Source organism: Ambystoma mexicanum, chromosome 13, assembly GCF_040938575.1.
Source record: "Ambystoma mexicanum isolate Mex_15411 chromosome 13, UKY_AmexF1_1, whole genome shotgun sequence".
NCBI lineage: Eukaryota > Metazoa > Chordata > Amphibia > Caudata > Ambystomatidae > Ambystoma > Ambystoma mexicanum.
This window is the reverse complement of record NC_090938.1, coordinates 728,662,872-728,675,812: the sequence shown is the minus strand read 5'-3', so window position 1 is coordinate 728,675,812 and position 12,941 is coordinate 728,662,872. Positions and strand designations below refer to the sequence as shown.

General features: G+C 45.2%; 1 protein-coding gene across 1 annotated transcript in view; it reads right to left on the bottom strand.

The window, feature by feature from the left end:
* Positions 1 to 4,349: 4,349 nt before the first annotated feature.
* LOC138521828 (vesicle-trafficking protein SEC22b-like) overlaps positions 4,350 to 12,941 on the bottom strand; it is a 55,478-nt gene continuing 46,886 nt past the window's right edge. The window contains exon 5 of the mRNA XM_069634948.1: positions 4,350 to 8,257. Coding sequence (XP_069491049.1) covers positions 8,100 to 8,257 — 158 coding nt within the window. The 3' untranslated portion in view covers positions 4,350 to 8,099. The remainder of the gene's footprint in view (positions 8,258 to 12,941) is intronic.

Sequence of the window (12,941 nt, the reverse complement as noted above, 5' to 3'; positions counted from 1 at the left end):
TTATTTTGGCATAATCTAGCCCTTGTCAGGTTATTTTGGCATAATCTAGCCCTGGTCAGGTAATTTTGATATTATCTAGCCCTGGTCAAGTTACTTTGGCGTAATCTATACCTGGTCAGGTTATTTTGGCGTAATCTTGCCCTGGTCTGCTTATTGTGGCGTAATCTAGCCCTGGTCAGGTTATTTTGGCATAATCTAGCCCTGGTCAGGTTACGTTGGCGTATTCTAGCCCAAGTCAGGTTATTTTGGCATAATGTAGCCCTGGTCAGGTTACTTTGGTGTAATCTAGCCCTGGTCAGGTTATTTTGGCATAATATAGCCCTGGTCAGGTTATTTTGATATAATCTAGCCCTGGTCAGGTTATTTTGGCGTAATCTAGCCCTTGTCAGGTTATTTTGGCGTAATCTAGCCCTGGTCAGGTTATTTTGATATAATCTAGCCCTGGTCAGGTTATTTTGGCGTAATCTAGCCCTTGTCAGGTTATTTTGGCATAATCTAGCCCTGGTCAGGTTACATTGGCGTATTCTAGCCCAGGTCAGGTTATTTTGGCATAATGTAGCCCTGGCCAGGTTACTTTGGTGTAATCTAGCCCTGGTCAGGTTATTTTAATGTAATCTAGCCCTGGTCAGGTTACTTTGATGTAATCTAGCCCTGGTCAGGGTATGTTGGTGTAATCTAGCCCTGGTCAGGTTATTTTAACATAATCTGGCCCTGGTGAGGTAGGTTATTTTGGCATAATCTAGCCCTGGTCAGGTTATTTTAACGTAATCTAGCTCTGGTCAGGCTACTTTGGCGTAATCTAGCCCTGGTCAGGTTATTTTGGTGTAATCTAGGCCATGTCAGGTTATTTTAATGTAATCTAGCTCTGGTCAGGTTACTTTGGCGTAATCTAGCCCTGGTCAGGTTATTTTGGCATAATCTAGCCCTGGTCAGGTTACGTTGGTGTATTGTAGCCCAGGTCAGGTTATTTTGGCATAATATAGCTCTGGTCAGGTTACTTTGGTGTAATCTAGCCCTGATCAGGGTATTTTGGCGTAATCTAGCCCTGGTCAGGTTATTTTGGCGTAATCTGGCGCTGGTCAGGTTACGTTGGCGTATTGTAGCCGAGGTCAGGGTATTTTGGCATAATCGAGCCCTGGTCAGGTTACTTTGGCATAATCTAGCCCTGGTCAGGTTATTTTGGCGCAATCTTGCTCTGGTCTGGTTATTTTGGCGTAATATTTATTTATTTATTTATTATTATTATTTTTTTTTTACATTTGTAGAGCGCACTGCAGCCCATAGACATCGAGGCGCTATTGCATGAAGGCGTAAGCAGCAAGATTATGTAAACATAGGAAACATAAGGTACTTAGTTACAGAGAGAGGAGCGGAGAATAGTTACACATGACGTTCGTATGCCTGTAGATATAAAGGCAGGTAGGTTTAGACAAACAGCCTAGTTTTTAAGGCTTTGCGGAAGGCTAGGTGAGAGTCAATCCCCCTGAGGAGCGAAGGTAGGGCGTTCCAATGTGAGGCTGCTAGGGCTGAGAAGCTCGAACCGCCCGCACGTACTCTACAAGTCTTGGGGGTAGAAATCAGGTTGGTGTAGGCAGATCTGGTGGGCCTGGCCGAGGTGGGTCGTGAAATTCTCTGGGCAAGGTAGGGGGGAGCAAGGTCATGGAGGCATTTATGGGTGAGGGAGAGGATTTTAAAGATGATCCTCTGCCAAATGGGCAGCCAGTGGACCTGCCTCCTAAGGTCAGAAATGTGGTCTTTCCTGGAAAAACCTGTAGCGGCCCTGAGGGCGTTGTTCTGGGCAAGCTGGAGTTTAGCGATGTTTTTTCAGAGGTCCCACCAAGGAGTGCGTTGCAGTAGTCCAACCTGGATCCTATGATGGCCCTAGCAATAGTGAGGCCATTTTGTGAGGATAAGAAGGGTCTTGCTGCGTAGATGAGTTTGGAGTAGTATGCTGATGAGGAGGCTATGGCATTAACATGCCTGTCCATGGTGAGATTAGAGTCGAGGTAGACTCCTAGAGTCTTGACTGATTGGGATACCGCAATCGGTATGTTGTCGATGGTAAAAGAGGTGTATTGTTTGTCAAGGTTGCCTAGAATGGTTGGTGACCCAATAAGTAAAAGCTCGGTCTTCTTGCTATTGAGACAAAGCCAATTGTCAGGCATCCAGGCTTGGATGGTGGCGTAGATGGAGTTGAGGGTGTTCTTGTCCAGCTCATAGTCACCTGTAAGCGGGATGAGTACTTAGGTGTCATCCGCATAATTCGTGTATGAGATGCCCATAGAATCGAGGAGATTGAAGAGAGGACATGTGAACAGGTTGTAGAGGGTGGGTGCTATGCATGAGCCCTGGGGCACCCCACATTTGTTGTGACTAGGAGATGCGCATGCTGAGTCCGAGAAGACTTTCATGGCCCTTTCCTGTAGGAATGAGGTGATCCATGCGCATGCTTTTGGGGAGAAGTTGGCTGCTATAGAGAGATGGTGGCAGAGTGTGTTGTGATCAACGAGGTCGAATGCTGCTGATAGATCGAGGAGGAGCAGGAGCGCTGGTTTGCCTGCGTCACGAATGTCATCCATTTGTTTTTTCAGGTCAAGTAGGGCTGTTTCCGTCCCATGACAAGGTCTGAAACCAGACTGCCGAAGGCCGAGAAGGCGGTGCTCTTTGAGGAATTTTTGGACTTGATGGTAGGCCGCTTTGTCCAAAATTTTCAATAGAAAGGGGACAGTAGTGATGTGTCTGTAGTTCCCTGGTACTGATGGGTCTACCCATGGCCAGGTTATTTTGGCGTAATCTAGCCCTGGTTAAGTTACTTTGGTGTAATCTAGTCCTGGCCAGGTTATTTTGTCGTAATCTAATCCTGCTCAGGTTATTTTGGTATAATCTAGCCCTGGTCAGGGTATTTTTGGCGTAATCTACCCACGGCCAGGTTATTTTAGCGTAATCTAGCCCTGGTCCGGTTACGTTGGTGTAATCTAGTCCTGGCCAGGTTATTGGGTCGTAATCCAACCCTGGTCAGGTTATTTTGGCATATTCTAGCCCAGGTCAGGTTATTTTTGGTGTAATCTACCCACGCCCAGGTTATTTTGGCGTAATCTAGCCCTGGTCAGGTTACTTTGGTGTAATCTAGTCCTGGCTAGGTTATTTTGTCATAATCTAACCCTGGTCAGGTTATTTTGGCATAATCTAGCCCTGGTCAGGTTATTTTGCCCTAATCTAGCCCTGGTCAGGTTATTTTTATGTAAACTAGCACTTTGTCTGATTATTTTGAAGTAGACTAGCACTTTGTCTGATTATTTTGAAGTGAACTGACGCTCATTCATCACAGCGTACTAGCATAACATTCATTTCTAGCCGTCAGCCTGGGATTTAGATAGGAGCTAGACCCTAGCAGCATTTTGCCCTTCACTGCAGTAGTTTGACCCACACAAGCCCAAGCTTATTATGACTGACTCCCAGGAGACCATCTCTGCATTTTTGCTGAGTATAAGAACCACCTTTAGTGATGTCCACAATCCTAGAGGGTTAGTACAATTTCGCAAGTGTATACTATTTATCTTAGAGAATAAATGGCTAAATATTATTAACCCTGTAATGTAATGATACCATGTTTTTTTACACATTGCGCCAGGTCAGTTTCCTCCTTCCAAGCTATGTAATAGTTTTCACACTTAAATCGTACTAAGGATATCAGCCTCAAATGGATAGAGGGTGCTCTTTGGGGATTTGGACCTGTGACTGCAGGTCTGAGCGCTTAACTCAATGAGAAATCTTATCTGCAAAGCCTCAGTGTCTCCCTGAAGCTGCAACGGTCACCACAATAGACCTTCAACCCCCAGAAAAAATAAACCTGGCGACCACAGAGAAGTGGGCCACTAGCCGTAACACAAGTGCTGCATGGTCCTAAACCATTAGCAAGACTTTCCTGAATAGCTAAATCACCTCAAGGAACTATCAATTTTGCAAGGTAAGGCACTGCCAGATTAAATGAGTTACACAGGATCACACACTTTGCATACATCTTAGACATTTGAGGCAAACCTGCACTTTAGGCACTTAACCACATTGCTTCATTGCTCTATTTGTACGGCAAGATACAATTATTTCTACACACTTGGCCATCAAGTACTAAAGTTATGGTCTGTTTTTTTACAGCAGATTTGCAATTTGGTACAATTATCACAATAAACCAACCAGACAATATATTTGTTTAAATACTGATAAAAACAAGTCATGCAAAAAGAGTGTAGTTGTATCTCTCTTTTTGTGCTATACCTTTCTTGCATTTTTGTATTACAGTACGTTAGAGAACTTTGTCTTTTTGTGTTGTAAGTGGAAGACTGCTCGTATTTGTAGATTGTATTTATTTTGGCTTATATAGTGCTGTCGCCAAAGCAGGGAATATAATGCAAAAAATGGTGCAATTCAAGAGTTTGGCAATGTCAATGGACCTTAATAAGAGGAAGGAAAGCGAGAGATGCTCCTTCTAAGTGCGAGTGAAATACTTAGGAGGCTAAAGACCTGATAGAGAATGGCAGCCGATTCCAATGTGTTGGAGACAAAAGAGAAAAGGAATGAAAACAAGAACTGTTACAAGAAACTGAGAAGTGAACCAGAGGGAACAAGTAGGGAGGGGCGTAGAAGGAAATAAGAGAAGAGTGATAAAGAGGAGCCAAACCATGGGCACTTTTAAGCACAATAGAGAAAATGAAACAGATGAAAATCAAGGGAAATCCAGCAGAGAAGCCAGAGCAGAAGAGAAGGAGTGACAGAGAGAATGGCCATAAAGTACATGATTACAGGAACTTTAAACAGATCGACGTGGGGCCATTTGATAGGCTGGGAGTCCAGAACAAGAATCGAGACAATTGATGAAGAAACAAGATGTTTAGTGGCATGAAATGTTCGAACTTTACACGCTTTACAGATGAAAGCAAAATGACTGAGCAGCAGGAAAGGGGACAATCAAAGATAATGCCCAGCTTACACGCACAGAAGTGACAAAAAGCTCAGGTGGGGGACAGAAAATGGAATAGAGAAATATAGTAAGGGAGAGCGAAGAAACAGGGAATGAAAGTATCTCAGTTTTGTAAGGGTTGAGATGAAGAAGAAAACTAGCAAACATCCCCGACTGAATGGCCAAAAGACAGCACACAAGAAGACTAAAGAGCCTCAGAAAATGAGAAAGAGATTTCAGAATTGTCAGCATAAAAATGAAATGACAGATTAAAGGAGGAAATGACAGCAGATAATGGATTAGTGTAAAGAGAGGAGCTAAGAGGACCAGGAAGGGGGCCTTGAGCAACCCAGCACTGAAGAGGGAGCACAGAATATTGGCCAGGACAAGAAACAGAATAAGGGCAATCTGTAAAATAAGAACAAAACCCACTGATGGGCGGAGCCAGAGAAACACAAAGAAGAAAGAGTCAAAAGAAGAATAGAATGGTCGACCGTACCAAAGGCAGCAGCGAAATCAAGTAGGACAAGAAGAGAGGCTTGCTTAGCAGAGCGAGCAGAAGGTGAAGAAGTAGAGACATACAGCAAGGATGTCTCGGTAGAGTGAAAAGGACGAAATCCAGATTGGGGTAATGGCAGACGGGAGAGATGATTACGACAGGAGGAATATTGAGTGTATATCACAGACTTAAGAACCTTAGAGATAAAAAGGAGGAGGCAGATGGGACCGGAAGGAGAAGGGTCAAGAGAAAAAAGAATAGGGATAATGGTGGCATGCTTGAATTTAGGGGGAAAGGTAGCAGGAAAAAGGAAGATATTGCATCCAATAGTTAGAAAAGACAAAGATAATCTTTAGGAACAAGAGAAGAGGGTAAAGTAGAGGCATTGTGTGTCCGCGAGTCAGGCAGCCAGTGGAGTCTATGAGGAGAGAAGAAGGCGATAGAGGCAGGAACAGTAAAAAAACAACTAGAATCAGCAGTATGGTATGAATCAAGAAAGAAGTGGCAGAAAGCGAAGAGGCAAGGAAAGGATCAGGACCTGGGGCAAGGGGGTATAGGATGATAAATTAACAAACAGCCCGCAAAGAGGAGAATGAGTGCAGAAAGATCAGTACAGGACTGTTTATAGCAAGGGGTATTGAAGCACAATAGGAAGCATGCACCGAAGAGAAGGGAATGAGGTCAGCAGGGCAGCTGTCTTCCTAATTCTTACTAATACCATAAGGCAAAGCGATAGGTGCCTAAAATAGCTCTGCACTGTGTAACTGCACTGCAGCAAAAGGTCGCCCCCTTATGCTCAACATGCAGCTCTATGAAATGACCTGTACAGTGCAGATGTGCAGTAGACCACGAGCACACTTGGTTTCTTTAAGCAGACCTCGAGCTTATATCCCACGAAGGCTCAGCTGCTTTCACATAAATAAGAGCACGGAAATGGCAGCACAACATTAGACTGAAACAAACGGAGGAAAGCTGGTGAACTGAAACATTTTTCTTACTGCTGGGTTTTGTTACTTCACAAAGTTCCCCAGCCTGCATCTGCAAGCATAGTTGTACTTTTGCAAAAACATTATTAAAAAAACAAGGCAAAAATAAAACGAACGAGCAACAAAAAGAAATAATATTTTCCAAATTACAGCATTGAGTGCATGACACCATCCTGTGCAGGCATTCCCTCCAGAACGCTGGAAGTTTCAAATCCCCCTCATATCTGAAAGAGCCAGATTGTACGAGTACTTCCCGACGAGTACTCCCCACAGCTTACAGCTCCTCTTAGTAAGCGGTTCAATTACACATGACGTTAACTGCACCAGACTACGTTCTTAGGAGCAAATTGTGCACCACAAAGCACCTAAGCTGGGCAGACTTTTAAATCTGCTGTAGACTCCATACTGTAATACCTTTCTGACTGATTTCACAGGACATGTGTTTCTGTATGATCTTTGGTACCTTAAGTACACAGCCCACCTAGCCCAGTTATCTTTTAGTCTATTGCCGTCATCTTGGCCTACCGGCATAACTCCCCCAGGGACAAGTTTATAATCATCTTAGAGTTTACAATGCCAGTCCAATAAATACGATTTTCACAGTGTTCCAGCTCACATTCACAAGGTATTCTGGAATTGTGGCCTTGCCCGATACAAATTCAAGCAGGCATGCAACTTTCATGTGCCTGGACGACACTTCTGGACACTCAGGACCCAAAACGTAACCACACTTTCCATACTCATAAGCGATTTTAAGCATTCTAGATTGCTCTGCCTCTTATAAAATGTAATTAATTGGACCTGTGAGGTGGCAGAGGATACCTGACTTGGGTCATCAGTATGAGAAAGTCTGAGCTATTAGCAGCAACCTTGTCAGAGTTGATGAATTGAAATATGGACATTCTTAGCAAAATCCTGTGATACCCCAAAAGGGAAAGAATAAAAGGTTGTCCACAACAGCTCAAAGTCATCGATGGGTTTGAAAATTAGCAGCTGGTGTGAAGTGGATTTCACAGGAGTTAAAGAGGTTCAGGGTAGTGAATTTCTGAAGAGACAGCACATCCCCAAATTCCAGGTGGGGAAAATCAGGTAAAGATACATATTACTACATTTCTCTATATATTTTGGCATAACTGAAGGCATTGGCAAAAAAACAAAATTAAATCTGTGAAAAACCAAGGATGCTGTTAGCTTGTATCCATAAAACCATGGCAAAGAAAAGCAGGTTGGGGCAAGTGTGGCAGTGATGAGAAAAGAAGTACATACAAAGTGACTGCATGATTTGTTGAGAGTGGGTAGCATTTGTTCTCCTCCCCAACACTTCCTAAATCCCTTTCAAGTCTAAATGCAGAATCCATTTCCTTTGCATTTATTGCAATGCTGGAAAGTGTTCTCTGCCAAGCACACTGGTGTTTAAGATACAAAACATGGTGAAGTAAAAGTATGTGACCTTGGCTCGGTCTTGCAATTCCACTCTGGCTATCACTGCTTCGAGTCGAGCAGCTCAAACCAAGCCCAGGGCCTTCTGGCAGTCTCGGCGGTCACAGCATTCTTCGCTCACACCTCCTCTTTTTGGCTAAAGAAGCAGGCAAAATTGCATCCCCAAATTCAGAGGCTCATGGTGCAGGGTTGGAGAGGGCCCACCGGGCAGAGTGCATTAAATGAGCCACCAGAAACGCAGGTACATCATTAGCATGAAGAGGGCGATGCCAGAGGCGGCCACCTTGGCGTATGTGGAGCGAGTGTTCAAGTACTTGGCGTCCTTTCGGTATTTTTTGGAGATCATGGAGAGGTTGCCGGCCTTCGAATCCAGAACTGCAAAGAGAGGGCACATGGAAGATCAGTGTGAGAAGCATAGGGTGCCCAGACAGGCATGTGACTTAGTCTTACACTCGCCTCTCCTTTCTTGTCTTGTCTGCTCATTGGAGGACACTCCAGAGGTTTGGCTCTCACTTCCGAGTGCCACCCCTTGCTACCCCCTCTTTCCTCCTTCACCCTAAACTGTAAAATCCAATATCCCAAAAGGAAGGGCCTTAACCCGACCCACCTCAAACCATTGAATATGACGAACAACTGTTCAACACACCCTGTCTCAGTTTGGCTGGCCCTGGCCATAGGCTAGTCGAATTTGCAGATCTAGGATACTTAACATAGCCAAAGTCAATACTGCAGCCTACCACCTATAGTTGAAAGCTGCAGTGTTGGCGACACCTATGCCATGTGGTTGGCCCCTCAGGGCCAGACTCTGTCTTTTCTTACGGTCATCCTCCGATTTCTCTTTCAACCCTACCCCCTTCACCATTCTTCGGTCTCACCCTTCTAGTGCCTCCCTTCCATTTTCCTCTTCGTCTGAAGAGCTTTGAAATGGTGCATGAAGTCTTCATATATACACACATATACAGTTCTGCTGAACCATGAACTCTACCACTGACACCCTTGCTAAGCTCCTGGCATATGTAATGCAACAAGGAATTTTTGGAGAAAGTGAGACATGCTGCATGAAGGCCACCGATGCCTGGAGTGGTAGCTCCTTGCGCCCTGAGGCTGAGCTATAAAAAGTTTTATATCCTTCTAATTATTCTTGCATTTAAATTCATGCATGGAGAAGCCCCCCTACATCCCACAATCTGAATATATCTATCTCAAGATAAGCACCCACTGCCCACTATACTCCCAGGCTTTCCTCAACCTAACTGCCCACCGAACACCAAATACCACCTCCAGCTTTTGCTCCATCCCCTTCCTAACTTGCCCATCACTGGAACTCCCTACCCCCAGAAAGAAAGGACATTGCACCAGTGACTGGCTTCAAGAGCAACAGAGAGTTAGCGTGCCATCACTCCACCCCTCACCCACCAAACAATCCCCAACCACTGTCATCACCGTGCACATATTTGAAATTACTGAAGGTGTATGCAATGTCTGGCGTGTGCTGTCCCTGTTCACTGTTACCAGCTGCTTCAGGGCTCATTTTCAATGGGACGCCATTAAATGAAATGTGCAAAAGTCCTGTGTAATGCTTTTACACATTTCATTTACATTACAGCTCATTTTCAACAATTTGCATGGCAGAGAGGAAGGGCGTATCGTAAGGTACGATTACGCCTCGCCCTTCCTCTCCCCCATGCACATACGCGAGCATTTGCAATGGCATGCATTTTCATGCTAGCGCAGATGCTGTGTATTCCTATGGAATCTGCCTGCTTTTTACAAGAGCAAAAAGTAGGCGGATTCCATACGAATCCATTGTAAACGCTGCCTGCCATGCGTACATGGTAGGTGGTGTTTATTCATATTGCATGGTGGAATGCAAAAAGGTGGCGTACAAGCGTGCACACCACCTTTTTGCACTTTAATTTTGCACGGTCATGCGAATGTTGAAAATTACACAGAGGGGACCTGTATGCATAGGTCAAGGTGCAAACGTAATGGGCTAACTCCACGTAATTTACGGGGGACTTGGAAATAAGCTTCAATTCCTTAACCACTATTTCATGACTGTGGAAAGACTTGTAAAGAACCCAGCAATGGGCCCACTCCAGCCTTCCATATGGCCTCTGTACAGTGCTTCACGGTGAAGAACATTTCATTTGCTGCAGATAACAGTGGACTTTGTACGCTCTGGGGGCCAGCGCCATGGGCCTGATCCCCGCTGCTGGCAACTATGCCACGTTGATGGCACTTGAGCCCTCATGCCGACACATGTGTCCTGCTGCCGACACCCATGCTAGGCTGGTGGTACCTGAACCCTGCAGCTAGTACTTCCTCCCTGGTGCAGACACTGGTTGCCATCCTTACTGGCCCTTTCCTATCTGAGCACCCTGATTTCATGTCCACACCAGTAAGCATGTCTTTGCTTTCTTTCTGTCATGTTACAGGCTTCACAGAGCTCCCAAGTTCCCCCATGCCATGCGTGAGAAAGTCATCAATACTCTTTTTTTGGGACGAATTCAGACTGTAGTGTTGCCGTTCGCGGTTTATAATGCAAGACCATCGAATGCCTTTCCATAGAAAAAATGCATCGAATACTTTTTTGTACTTTTTTTTTTTTAAAGGGATGGCCTCCCCCACCCCTCCTTTTTTTACCTTTAAAACCCATTATAATTAAAATAAACCCTTTAACTTTAAAATAAATGCATTTGATACTTTTTTCGATGCATTTTTTTCTATGGTAATGCATTCGATGCAATGACTAGATACCGTGTTCGCATTTTAATTTAGGACTACAAGTCACAGAATTCGAAGGAAAAAAACAGGACTGGGTGCATTTCTCAGTTATAGCATGAGGAAACTTGGGAGAGTTCCGCCTTAACTGCTCACTACACTGCTGTGTGTCCCTGGTCCCCAGTTTTACCCTCTCAGAGACGTTGCTGGCTGACCGTTAGCGGAGGCTGTATTATGGCTCTCAGAACCTGCGGGCAAGGGTCAGAGTTTGAGAGGGGTGCCATGAGCGGCAGAAGCCCGCTGGTGGCACTTAACTGCTCTGTGGTACGCACCCGCACCCCCTAAAACATGGAAAAGGGTGTTTTTTTTTTAAAAGTGCAAACACCGAGGTCTGCCTCCTTGAAAACCTAACAGGTTTTTTTGTTGTTGCATAGTGCAGGTTGGCAGTAAGCAGGGCTTTGAAGTACCCTGATGGTAAAAGCCATAGCTGGGCCTCACAGGACCCAGGTGATTCAACAACTCTGTTTCTTTGATGTCTTATCTTGTATTATTGGGCTGGGGCACAAGTGTGAAAAGGAGAGTGCTAATGGCCCCTCTCCCTGACATGTCACAGCTCACTGGGAAAGGGCCAATAGCATTCCAAAGCCCCTCATTCTGTGTATTCTCCACATTAGCACCCTGGCAGGCACCTTCCACCAATGAGAATGCTCGGAACGCGGGCTGTATTCACTAAGGAAAGCTGCCATGCCAAGCAGTTTTGTTGGTGTCCGGTGCTTCCCTTGGTGCTTCCCTTCCCCGCTCCCCTTAGCTCCAGAGTAGCTCCCTACACAGGTGCTAATGTGTTTTGATTTTCCCATGAACGAAAAAAAAGAAAACGTACCTTTATCCCAATGTCCGCCGCCGCCGCTGCCGCCCAGTGCTGTCAGCCAGGCAGTCCCTCTTCAATGTTGATGTCATCAACATTGTAAACGGACTTCCTGGCTGACAGCTGTATGGCGTCAGGCCACGGGTTAAAGCTACGTGTTCTCTCTCGTATATGGATCTACGCGGGTGCTAATGGCGATATTCCCCTCGGTTGCAGGCCAACTCTGTAGGTAACGGCCCGCCGTTCTCGTTAAGGGACACTTGCGCGCCACCTCGGGGCATAACGCCTCAGTAAATGCCTGCATCACATAAGCTTGAAACAGTGTGATGCATGCACACTTGCACATTTCATTCAGAAGATGCTTGTGTGAAACAATTCTGTGGTGTGAAGGCAAGTCGAATAATACACAGAGATGTCTGGTTGTCTTGTGCAGGTTAGACATTTTTAAGCTTTAATCGTTTACTGACTCCTTCATTTCAGGAATGAGAGGTGTTTCAAATGAATGTCGAGAACAAGAAAAGGGGATGCTTTATAGAAATTGGGACGTTTTTGTGCCCCTTCCTTTTAGTACTTTTCTGCATGGTATACTTCTAAAGTTGTTATCGGCTTGTCAAACTGATCAATCGAAATTAAGTGCTTCTATTATTCGGACAACCATTATTATGCAATTGAACTGTGAGTTCATGGCTGCCAATGCCCGATTTTCACCACGAGGGCAGCATTTTCCCCATTCTCCACCTGAACACGGGCAAGCAACCAGCCCAACTCCTCTCCTGGCCGAACAGTGCAATTTACAGCACATTTTTTTAAATAAGGAATTGCAAAAAAGCGTTAGGATTTAAAGGCTGCTTCAAAAACATCTCAACAACAGTCACTAAACCTCCTGAGCTACCTAGGTAGCTTTGTGCTTTGGGACAACATTGGATGTGGAACCCCAATTGAAATCAAAGTCACTGCATAACCAACAGTGCAGTTCACATGTAGGACTTCAATGCCAACTGCATTTTCACAGAATTCTGCATTTTGTTTGGCGGCGAAATGCAGGTTGGAGACCCCCTGCACCTCCCCCTGACTAACCCCAACCTCCACCCCCCTATACAACCCCACTTACCACCTGCACTTTGCCATCGGTAAGAAGTGCTACAAAAAAACGAAAAAGAAAATGCATTCGGCGAAAGCGGGCTGGGCGATTCCATCTTCGGCTGCACTGACACTGTGCCTGCTCCCAGTAGGATGTGTGGCCAAACTGAACACTGCAAGCTGCTCTATGGGGCGCAGTGAGACCCCTGTCCCCACTGCTAGAGAACAAAGGGGGATGTTCTCTTCTGCTAAATAGACTCGAATAATAAAGACGGGTTGGAGGGGACAGTGCTGGGTGTGATGTATTTAAAGCATGTTGTGGGTAGTCTATGGAAGACCTGTCATGCTGGATTTGTAGTATGCTTGCACAATTCAGGGTAACCTTGAAAG